The following is a 12,563-nucleotide window of genomic DNA, read 5'->3' as shown; positions in this document are numbered from 1 at the left end:
TGAGACTGGAGCCGGCCTGAGACTGGAGGCTGCACCGGAAGCGACCCCACACTGGAGGTCTGCAGCCAGACTCTCTTGATATTTTTTACTATCACTGAGTGTGCAATGCATAGGTTACACCTTGTCATTTGCATTTTATATGGATTGAGTATGTTTCATTCTTAACATCATAACATTGTTTTATTCCAGACAAAAAATACAATGTTAATATAGTGAAAAAGAGTAAAAATACTCAAACTGTTGTTTTAGTGTTTAGAATCCAGGTTTATTGCAGAAACAAAGTCTAATCTTGACTTCCACTGGAAGAATACACATTTGCTTTTTATGAATAGTTCTGAAAAAAACTGACTGCCTCATGAGATGCGTCAGCTGACACTGGTGCTGTTGTTCTTCATCAGTCCATCCTGGTGCTGCCGATGGTGCCTGTTTCCCTCAGAGAAGTCTTGAAGATGACTGGCTTCACACTGCCATCCTCTTCACTGGCACACACAAAAAAAAGAGTTTGCATACAGTCTAGTATTCAATGAATATCAGGCTATCAGTGCATAACTGGTAAAACAGGTCTGGACCACTTATTCAATCTCATTTGTACCAAAGAGAGAAATACAAGATAATTGGAGAATGCCACTTAAGAATGAATCTGTTTGTACGAGTGGTTCTTGGATGAGGCCATAATCTCTTTTACTCTGCAGGTAGGTAACTAGATATGGGAACAGCAGTTCTTTTCAGTATACTGGACCACTTAAATCAGTACACTTGAAAGATAAGTACAAAAGATACATTCACTGAATCTCACAGCTTGAGTGGAGGTCCAACTGCGTAGTCCCACTCACTGAATTTAAACACAGCTTGCTAACTAGTCTCTGAAAAGCAGTTAGTTGGATGAGACGATCTGATAGGCCTAGATGCCTATCAGATGGTCTTATCAGGTCATATTACAGGTGCTCCAATATGATTCAGGGACAATATGTTTTTAATACAGGACAATAAGGTAAGATTCAGTGTGATTTGATGGCATACAATGCAATCTAATACAGCTAACAATTGTTTCACGGAGTCCTTTAGGTTCCATTATAAATTAACATAAGCTATTTCAATAAAAGAGGCAGTACTTGGGGTTCCCTGGTCTTTTATTAATAGACCTATTACTAATTCCCTGCTACTGTCAAATGAATGGGGGTGCAGTATTTTATCCCTTCTCAATGTTAAGTTCAACCAGTTTATGTTATTTATTTTATATACTTTTGTTTGTTTCTATGCAAATTTATTGTCCAAGTTGTTAAAATTGTAAAGACCTAAATAATTACTACTATGTATGTATTTATTAAGCCATACATCACCATTCCTCAGTTGCATTGTTGCATTCTTTTGTTACACAATAAGTGCTAAATAAAACTTTTAAATACAAAATCTGAGAACAGCTCATTCTATTGGTGTAACAAACACAAGTCTGTGTAAGCAGGCATTCTAAATAACCATTATTACCCTCATTTGTACAGTGCTCTGAGGGGCAAGTGATTTTTTTTTTTTCTGGTGATCCATTTTCTAAGTTCTAAAGAAAACCAGACAAACGGACATTTTTCTGTGTGGAGCCGAGTGAAAAAAAAAATTTCAAGGGGAAAGTATGGCTCATTTTTCTCAGTGTTTGTTTTTGTAATACTAATTATGAACACAAGAAGCTGAAGTGCACGTCTACTCATGTCCTAAATAAGATGAAAAGCATCCATGTTCTTCCAGGGGAGTTTTAATTTCTCTCTGCACTCTGCATCTATTATGTATTAGCAGGTTATGTAACATGACTGTCATATCTTTCTTTCGGCGAGGAATGCATCACACTTGGCGCTAATCTGCCGTTAGTGTCAAGGGTGGAATATTGTGTATTATCAGCCTTCTCAGGCCAGCCAACTTGCCTGATCTGAACCCCATAGAGAATCTGTGGGGTATAGTCAAGACGAAGATGAGAGACACCAGACCCAACAATACAGACGAGCTGAAAGCCACTATCAAAGGTATAGAAAGTATAGGTCCATTGTGTTTCATATGACTAAGCCTGCAATGAAAATATTTATTCCTATCTCATAATATATCAGACTGTGATCTTTGTCTGCCTGCTCATCCCTGTGTCCAAGGCCATTTGTTTATTTAAAATGATCTAGGCTATTTAATTGTTCTATACAGGTTATTTGGGCATTTTTTTGAAAGTAACTAAAAAGTAGTGTAATAAGTAATATATTACTCTACACAGACAGTAATATTGTAACGTAATATATAACTTTAAAATGAAGATAACTAGTAATATGTAATATATTGCATTTTAAAAGTAACTTGCCCAACGCTGATGATGACTGTGGACACTAACACCTGTCTCTCAGCAGCACCTAATTCATTGCAGACATGCTTTGCATCCTGACCAGTGTTCTCTCAGCATCAGGTGATAGTTTGCATTTTCTTCCTGATCCTGGCAGTGACATAACTAGGCCATGCACTTTATACTTAGAACCAATTGTTTGCACAGTTGATCTTGGGACCTGTAACTGCTTTGAAATAGCTCCAAGTGACTTTCCTGACTTGGTCAAATCAATAATGGACTCTTCTAGATCAATGCTGAGCTCCTTAGAATTTCCCATTGTAGTGGTTGTGGCTGAGTCTATCAGAATCGGAAATACTTTATTATCCCTGAGGGGAAATTGTCTGTGTTACAGCTGCTCTCATTCAAAGTTCAGAATATGCAGAAATAATAAAAATAATAACAATAATAACAATAATAATAATATCAATATCAACAAAAACAAAGCAAAAATACAAGAAATGTACATATATACAGAGCAATAATCCCACACTCAGAGCGAGGAATTAAACAGTTTGATAGCCAGAGGCAGGAATGATTACTATGGCGCTCTGTGGTGCATCTTGGTGGGATCAGTCTAGTGCTGAATGTACTCCTGTGGCTGACCACCACGTCATGGAGTGGATGAGAGTCATTGTCCAAGATGACATGTAACTTGGACAGCATCCTCCTCTCTGACACCACCGTCAGAGAGTCCAGCTCCACTCCCACAATGTCACTGGCCTTGCAGATCAGTCTGTTCAACCTTTTTGCGTTCGCTACCCTCAGCCTGCTGCCCCAGCACACAACAGCATAGAGTATAGCACTGGCCACCATAGACTCATAAAACATCCTGAGCATAGTCCGGCAGATGTTGAATGACCTCAATCAACATCATCCTGAGCATAGTCTGGCAGATGTTGAATGACCTCAATTGTCTCAGAAAATAGAGGCGACTCTGTCCCTTCCTGTAGAGGGCATTTGTGTTCTTAACCCAGTCCAGTTTGTTATCAATGTGGACTCCCAGATACTTATAATCCTCCACAATGTCCACACTGACCCCCTGGATGGAAACAGGGGTCAACGGCACCTTGGTCCTCCTCAGGTCCACAACCAGTTCCTTGGTCTTTGTCACATTGAGCTGTAGATGGTTCCGCTCACACCATGTGACAAAGTTGTCCACAGTAGTCCTGTACTCATCCTCAGCACTTTCACTGATACTTCCAACTATTGCTGAGTCATCTGAGAACTTCTGGAGATGACAGGTTTCTGTGCAGTAGTTGAAGTCCGTGGTGTAGAGGGTGGAGAGGAAGGGAGAGAGGACAGTCCCCTGTGGGGCCCTGGTGTTGCTGACCACTCTCAGGTAGTCAATAATCCAGGTCACAAGAGGGGAATCCACCTGCATTGCTGTCAGCTTCTCACCCAGTAGAGCTGGACAGATGGTGTTGAATGCACTGGAGAAGTCAAAAAACATGACTCTCACAGTGCTCGCCAGTTTGTCCAGGTGGGCGTAGACACGGTTAAGCAGGTATATGATGGCATCCTCAACTCCAAGTTTGGGCCTCCAGGGTCTTCATGATGTGGGAGGTCAGTGCCACAGGTCTGTAGTCCTTGAAGCCACTGGGACGCGTCGTCTTCGGCACAGGGACAAGGCAGGACGTCTTCCACATCACAGGGACCCTCTGTAGACTCAGGCTCATGCTGAAGACATGGTGAAGTACTCCACATAGCTGGGAGGCACAGGCTTTGAACAATGCGCGGTCTCAGCTGGAACAGTGGAGTCTACACAAAAATTGATATAGTCCGTGATGCACTCTGTGAGCCCATCAATGTCCTCTCCATTCGGCTCACAAAGTGACAGCCAGTCCGTGATCTCAAAACATCCCTGAAGTGAACTTCCGGTTTGGCTGAGATGGAGTAGACACGCATCGAGTCTCGCTCCTGCAACCATTGACAATCTCACGTTTTAAGACCCCGAAAGTCACAACAAAGCGGCAATATTCGAGTGATTTTGTCTCTTTTGACTGACACACCACCTAAATATGTTGACGTATGCAACCAGACAGACTGTGAAAGACCAGGGTGCTAAGGTCGGTCCCTCACACGAGGCAGGTGACGACTTTAGCATGGCGGCCATTGCTAACCTCTTGGAAGAACACCGCCAAGCCCTCTCCGCTGATTTTAAAGCTTCCATTTCAACACTCGAAGCTAAGTTGGACCATGTTCACTCCACAGTGTCAGACCACACTCAGAAAATAAGCTCTCTCAAGGCAAATGCTAACTTACAAGATGAATGCCTGTTGACATTGGAGGCATCCTGTGCTACACTAGCGGAGAGCTTAGCAACCTTGAGTCCCGGAGTCGGCGAAACAATATCAGAGCGGTCGGCATACCCAAGTCAGTGGAGGGGCCGCGGCCCACAACCTTCTTTGAAGAGCTGCTCATGGAAGTTTTTGGCAAAGGCTTCCTGGAATCACCGCGAGAATGTGACAGAGCTCACCCTACGCTATCCGAGAAACCGAAGCAGGGGCAGAGATCAGGGCCCGTCATTATCAGGCTGCACAGGTACCAGGTGAAGGAGAGGATCATACGTGAGGCCCGAACCAGGAGAGGCAAGCTACAGTACCGAGGCTCCCCCATCTCCATTTACGAGGACTACGCTCCGGAGGTGGTAGAACAACGCCACAAATACTGGGAGGTGATGTCGGAGCTTTACAACCTGGGCTTCAAACCTGCATTGCTATTCCCTGCCAGGCTTGTCATCGTGATGGAGGTAGGAAGAGACTCTCTTCGGTCTCCGAGGCTAAAGGCTTCATAACATCCATCCGCATGGAAGAGACCTGACGGCCGTGGGCGACTATTAATCCCACCGCGGATGAGCCATTGTTATGCTAACTGGATAACCGTGAGTTAATGTGACGCTAACTGTATAACTGTGTCTTTACCAGCCCTGGACGGGCTTGGAGTTAATTTGCAGACCACGTCATTAGTAGTTGCAGTCATTACTGATTAGTATGAGAGCTGGTATTTTGACGGTGCAGACTCTTGAACAAAAATCACTGGCCGGATATTTTAACACATTACCAGCACGTTGATTCGGCATCCGGTGTTTACTAATATTTTTGAATTCCCTCTCTTTCATCTCTCTTTGTTCCCGTTTACACTAATATGAGAATTCAGATTATCTTTAATCCACTCTCGTGCTCACTACAGGAAGCTTGTCTACATGCAGATTGCAGTTGGTTGTTATTGTATATTTTCTTTACCGCTTTTTTTAAAATTCTCTTTTTCCATCTCTCACTGCCGCTGGGTTATCTGAAGTATTTTTGCCTTCTGTTACTCATTTAGTCAAAGGGTAGGGTTTATCAGTGCATCAGTACAACCTAATCGTTCTAACTCATGATGGACATCATACATGCAGGCGTTTTGTAAATCTTAATTGATGTATAGCAATACTTTCATGGCCTGCCTACTTTAAGATGACTTGGTGCCCTGTGTTGGCTCATAATTACTTTCATTGTTACTTTCTACACGTGTTTACATCATTTAACTAGTTCTACCTCATAATGGATGTTATTGTTATACATGCAGGATGTTCTTCTGATTTCAAACATTTTATAGAGCCATAGATGTGTAAGTCCTAGACAGTCACCTGTTTGCCTTTGTTCACTTTTTTAAAATTATTTGCACACCTGGTCTGGAACACAGTACTTGATTTTCTGTTTACTTAAGTTTTTCTCTGTGACTTATGGGGTCAATTATTGTTACTGTAAGGGAAGAGACCCCGGAAGCTTAGTTTAGCTGTTAGCTATGAGCTGGAGAGCTCAGATGATGCTCCTTGTTTTGGGTGTAGCCCTCAGGGTGGTCACAAATGTTGTCATTGTTTTGTCTTTGTTTTTGTCCCCCCCCCCCCCCCCCACACCTTTTTTTAAAAAAAAAAATTTTCACCCTCCTTCCCCACTCTCTCGCTCCCTCCATCACAGTACAGAATACATGGGGCCATCCAATGCCAATCTAACCTGTTATTATTATTCCTATAGATGGCTAATGCTGTGAAGACAGGTAATGGAGTGCGTCTAATTTCCTGGAATACTAAGGGCATGAACAACGCGATTAAAATTGGTAAAGTCTTGACACAGTTAAAGCACCTTAAAGGGGACGTGACTCTTTGCAAAAATTCAGTCACCGCATTATCATAGGTGGGGACTTCAATCTGGTGCAGGATGTGACTCTCGACAGATCTTCCCCTACACAAATCACACTATTCAAATCAGCGAACATAGTAAAAACGTACGCATCACAGTTGGCCATTTCAGATCCCTGGAGGTTTAAAAACCCCCATGGTAGAGCTTTCTCTTTTTTTCCCATGCACACCATACATTCTCCCGAATTGATCACTTTTTACTTGATAACAATCTCCTAGACTGCGAGAATGCATGTGAGTATCACCCAATAACCACTTCTGACCATGCTCCTACCACAGTTGACATTAGTTTTCCATAAGATACAATTCCAAGTGCACTATGGAGGTTCAGTTCGCACTTGCTGTCGGATAATAAGTTTAAAGATTTTGTTGCGACTCAAATCCATTCCTACATAGAGTTTAACGACACCCCTGATGTCAGCAGTAGCATTCTGTGGGAAGCGCTTAAAGCTACTATTCGGGGACAAGTTATATCATATTTCCCAAATGAGAAGGGCTGAATGGGCTAGACTGGTGAAAATTGCAGATGAACTCCTGAAACTCAATGAAACTTACTCCACCTCTCCATCCCCCATCCTCTATAAGAAACGGCTACTACTACATTCGGAATATGACCAGTTAATGACACGCGTAGTGAAGAGACAGCTGCGACAATCGAAACAAAGCTTTTTTGAGCAGGGAGATAAGGCAGGGAGACTCTTGGCACAACAGGCCCGAGCAGCTAGCGCTTCTAGATTGATTCCTCAAATTAAGCTCCCTGATAGCCACACTTCGGCTCCAGTAGTTCTACTTAAGTTTTTTTCTGATTTCTTTTCCACACTGTATACTTCTGAATGCACCCCAACTACTGCAACGACCCCTAACCCTTTAGACCGGTTAACATATCCTCAAATTGATGTAAATATCGCCAGAGAACTGGGTAGACCCATCTCTTTGTCAGAGGTGCATGAAGCAATCAATGCTATGCTCTCTTCTTGTAACTCTCTTCTCGTTAAATGTCTTTTTGTAACTCTCTTCTTGTAAAATTTTTCGCTTCTTTTAACTTTTCAACCTTTACCTTTTGTATTTTTGCGACACGCTCTTAGGCAGAAATCTCCGCACAATTGACCACGTGCGATTTTTACCTCAATCTTATAATTTGAGGACGCACTGATTTTAAGTGCTTTCGTTTTTGTTAAGTATCATTATTTTACTCAGTAGAAGTTAATTTAACTTAATTCGTCTTGTTTTGAGTAATAACTGAGGACTCGCCCGGCCAGCGTTATTCTCTAGTTATTTTCGTCAAGAAAGTTGAATTAGTTCGATCAAAAGTTCAGTCACCACTCCATGCAAGAAGAAGATTTTTATTACGACCAACAACGTTAATAAAGACGTGCAGTAATTGCCTGCATCAACAAACCGTGTGAACGGTTTGCAACGAGAGACTTTTTGCCAAGCCGAGACCGGCCTGCCTCCAACGCTCACAAGCGGTGCCATCCCGCTGGGCAGCGGACCGGGACCTTCCTGCTGAGTACTGGACGGACTGCGCTCTCCCTCGACACCTGGACGAGAGAACCACCCACTGGGAGACCGGACGAGCTGCGACTTCCCTCCGGCTCCTGGACCGGCACTGCAAGCCGCAGACGAGCCGCGACTCAACTCCTGCTCTTGGACCGGCACCGCAAGCCCGCGGTCAAGCCATCAACTCCGGTGAAAGCTTCAAGGTGGTGGACGTCTCCAACTCTACAGGCAAAGTAGGCTAAACACCCATGCACACTGCTGGAGTCACACGCATGTTTCCTGAGTTGGTGTCTCTTTACTTTTCATTCATAGTAATCTTTAATTAATAAGAAATACGGTTAGGGTCTCGTTAGTGTCAAAATTACTCCCGTAATCTTTGAATGCTTCCCAGACTCGCGACTTTACCATCCGCTCATCTCCATATATTCATTACCATGATCATTTAGTCTCCACATTTTATGTTATTGTTGTTTGCTTGAATCATCCTTTCATTTATTCACCCTGATTTATTTAGTAAATAAACATATTTAACCGTACGTCGTTGTCTGTGCAGGTTTGTTTTAATGTGGAGAACCGATGGAAACTGTGTAGAAATCACTGCTTCATTTGTGAGATTGAATGAATTGATCTGAAATTGATTAGAATTGATACAAGTTAACCTTGTTTAGTCGAATTTGATTAATTACCTCCGGATTATTCAAATAGATAAAACATCGGAGGTGGTGCCCCATTAACGAGTGTTTTATTAATCGCCAGTGATTAATAGATTACATTTATTGGTAGTGTATCCCCTACAAGGGATTCAGGTATCTGGGTGTGTTTATTACCAGCTCCTTCAGGGAACTTTTCCTGAAGAACTTTCAGCCATTATTAGATAAGTGCAAGTCAGACTTGTCCAAATGGGCTGCCCTTCCCCTGTCCCTTGCAAGGCCGAGTTAATCTTATTAAGATGGTTATTCTTCTGAAGTTTCTGTATCTTTTTCAACACATCCCAATTTGTCTTAATAAATCCTTTTTTGCTAATCTCGATCAACAACTTAATGCTTTCATTTGGCATAATAAACCAGCCCGTATTAAAAAACATATTCTTTAACTTTCTAAACCTGAAGGGGGACTGGCATTGCCAAATTTTCATCACTACTTTTGGGCCTGCAACATTAATAAACTTCTATACTGGCTCCACGATGAAAGTACAGATGCCTGTCCACCCTGGGCTCATACTGAGATTTCATCTTCTTCCTGTTCTCTGCATTCTATGATTTGCTCACAGCTCCCCATAAGTGCCCATAAGGTCTCACCTAATCCGGTCAGATAAGGGCCTCAGAAAACTTAATGACCTATATGATGAAGGTGTTTTCATGTCCTTTGCATCTCTATCAGAGAAATACAGCTTCCCCAATAGCCACTTTTTTCTGTACCTACAAATGAGACACTTTATCCAAAAGCAGTTCGGCTTAAATCTTCTCTTCCCTGTAAGCCTCCGTTGTCTCGATCTTGCTCTTAGATTCCGCTGCTTTATTACTCCCCTGCAACCTCTGTGTGTCCTCCATATCTCTTCGGGGATGTCTGTTGATCTGGACACCATGCCGGCCGGCTTCATAGCGAACAGGTGATCCCTCATGTAAACAATACGGCCATTTAGTTGCTGTGCAACCATGGCTCCGCTGAGTGAAATAAGTACTTTCGCTGCAAAAACAAAGGCCAAAACTTTCTCCACCAGCATGTTTGGAGAGGGCACGGCTCAAGTAAGAGCTAATACAAAAAGTTAAAAACAATATATTAAAGGTATGGTCTACGATCTGAGAAAGATTTGAAAAAAGCATCCCCCCCATACACACACCCCTCCCCTCCGAGCTCATATCGCCCTCCCCTTGGAGCCTCCCGCGACACACCCCCTCCCACAACAAGCAACAAGAGCGACAAGCCGGCAGAAACCAAATACAGCGCCAGCTTTAGTAACGATGTCGGATTCACAGGTAAAGTTACTACAATGCACGTTGAAACTAACGTAAATCTTGTAAGTCATTACAATGTCCACAGCTAAGCTCCACAGCCAAGCTAGCGTAACGTCATTAGCATGTTACAGCTACGTTACGTTACAGCTAGGTAATAAGTTACTATTTATCAACAGCTAAGTTAGCCACTTCTAAAAGTTATTGAGGGCCAAGAGACTAACAGATGCTGCCGTTAGCTTTAATCATAACGATCGCTTCCACATTGTGGCTGAAAAATAAACCTACATGAGCCTCGGACCAGCTGTGTCCCAGCTGTTGTCTGAGTAGCACCAGACCGCGACACAAACGTGCCCCGTAAACCGTAATCTCTTGTTTATGACAGATAAGACACACAAATACACACATCGTAACGCGTATTTGATAATCCATCATATTGATTTAGCAAAGGCTTCGTTGAAAACAAATGGACAAGCCCGGGAGGAGGGTTAGCAAAACAATTGAGTAGTGACCGGGCAAGAGGTTGTTATGGAGAAATAAATCTGGACAGGATGAATGAAACCCCAACGTGAAGCGGAGGGTTTCATTCATCTTACTTGCATTGCTGCTTCATTTAGCTGCCACGAGCAAATAAATAGGCTGATTTGTTGAAAACATGATAGCAATGTTAGCTTACAAGATTAACATAGAGGCTAACGTCTCTAAATTGTTTCGACACCGCCTAATAACACAGACAAAAACGGCAGCTTTCACAGTCATAAGCCAGCATCGGCATGAAAGTTATCTTTGTTACAGCATCCACAATAAAGACGACGAAAGATTACCTGCTCAACAGAAACTCCGCTGTATCAGAATAGCTTTAGCCTGCATTACTTGCTGCTTCATTTAGCTGCCACGAGCAAATACATAGGCTGATTTGGTATAAACATGATAGCAACGTTAGCTTGTTGTTAGCTTACAATGCTAACATAGAGGCTAACGTCTCCGCCGAACAAATAAACAAGTGTTGACAATACTGCAGAGACAGAAATTGTCTTGACGCCGTCTAATAACACAGAAAAAAACTAAAGGCAGCTTTCACAGTCATAAGCCAGCATCGGCATGAAAGTTATCTATGTCACCACATCCACAATAAAGACGAAAGATTACCTGTTTAACAGAAACTCCGCTGTATCAGCATCGGGTCCATATCTTCACGGATCTTTCGCCACCGTTCAAATGATGACCTGATGTTTACTCGGGTTTGAGACCTCTTTGTTTCACATCTCCGCTTTGTGTCTGTCTTTTCAATGACAGACTTTCGCTTTCTTTCAGCCTTTGCCGGTGGGGCTAGCAGAGGCCGCCTGCTGTCGCTCTGCTTTCCCTCAATACCTGAACTGCTCAGGGCAAAACAAACCTCTTGTCCACTTGTAGTTTCAAATGTGGAAGTGGGTCGGGATGAGGCGTGACCAGGAGCAGGAGAGTGAGCGAGGGGAATGGATGGGAAAATTGACCAATAGGAGCCATGCGAGCCGCATGGCTCCTATTGGTCAATTTCTTTTCAGTTTTGCAGGTGCTAGAGAGAGTGGATTTAATTGGTTCCTTTTGCTCTTCACATTGTGTAGGTCGTACTATTGGGCCATAACCACCATCTAAATAATGTTAATAATAATGATCAATCTTTCAAATCATAGACCATAACTTTAAATAAGAAGCTAAAAAGTAGTAAATTATAAAAACAAACTGGAGCGACTGCAACAGGCTGCATGCATGGTGGCGCATGCGCACTACGTAAAAAGTACGTCTAAAGGGTGTATCAAACAAGCCCTATTAAAATAGGCCCAGAAAAGTCACTATTATCAATCATAATCACTCAGAAGAAGTTAAGAGGCCATGCTAATTGATTCACATACTGTAACTTTCTATAATAACCAAAATTGTTCGTTCAAGTTGCTGTATATCATGTATATATATATAAATATATATAAATATGTATATATATATATATGTATGTATATATGTATATGTATATATGTATATATATATACATATATATACATATATATATATATACATATCTATATATATATATATATATATAGATATATATACATATATATATATATATATATATATATATGACCCAGCAGATTTGGTCACATTTTCAGAAGACCTAAAATAAATTAATTATTGAACCAAACTTCAGGAATGTTTTTTGTAACAAAGTAGTATGTGTTCCACTTAATCCATCACATAGTTTAGAGTTGTAGAAATCATTGCAACTCAAGACTGCCATGATATACATGTTCTTTACAAGTGTATGTAAACTTTTGACCACGGCTGCATCTGATATATCTCATGAAAGACCAGGGAACCCCAAGCATGTTTGTTATTTCATGGCATGGGTAAAAAAATGGAAGACAAATGTCATTTTGAAACCACACTGAGGGCAGCACTGTCACTACTGTCCACATTAGTATTGTCTTCTACTCACTGCCTGCTGCCCACACACACACACACACACACACACATACACACACACACGCACACACACACACAAGACTTGCTGCATGAACAAACATTTTGACATTATGAATATAGC

The 12,563-nt window shown here is 42.0% G+C and overlaps 1 protein-coding gene across 1 annotated transcript in view; it reads right to left on the bottom strand.

The window, feature by feature from the left end:
- Positions 1 to 347: 347 nt before the first annotated feature.
- LOC141018287 (organic cation transporter protein) overlaps positions 348 to 12,563 on the bottom strand; it is a 41,317-nt gene continuing 29,101 nt past the window's right edge. Inside the window, exon 10 of the mRNA XM_073493218.1 lies at positions 348 to 479. Coding sequence (XP_073349319.1) covers positions 460 to 479 — 20 coding nt within the window. The 3' untranslated portion in view covers positions 348 to 459. The remainder of the gene's footprint in view (positions 480 to 12,563) is intronic.

This window comes from Pagrus major, chromosome 22 (assembly GCF_040436345.1).
Source record: "Pagrus major chromosome 22, Pma_NU_1.0".
Classification (NCBI taxonomy): Eukaryota; Metazoa; Chordata; class Actinopteri; order Spariformes; family Sparidae; genus Pagrus; species Pagrus major.
This window is presented reverse-complemented; position numbering and strand designations above follow the sequence as displayed.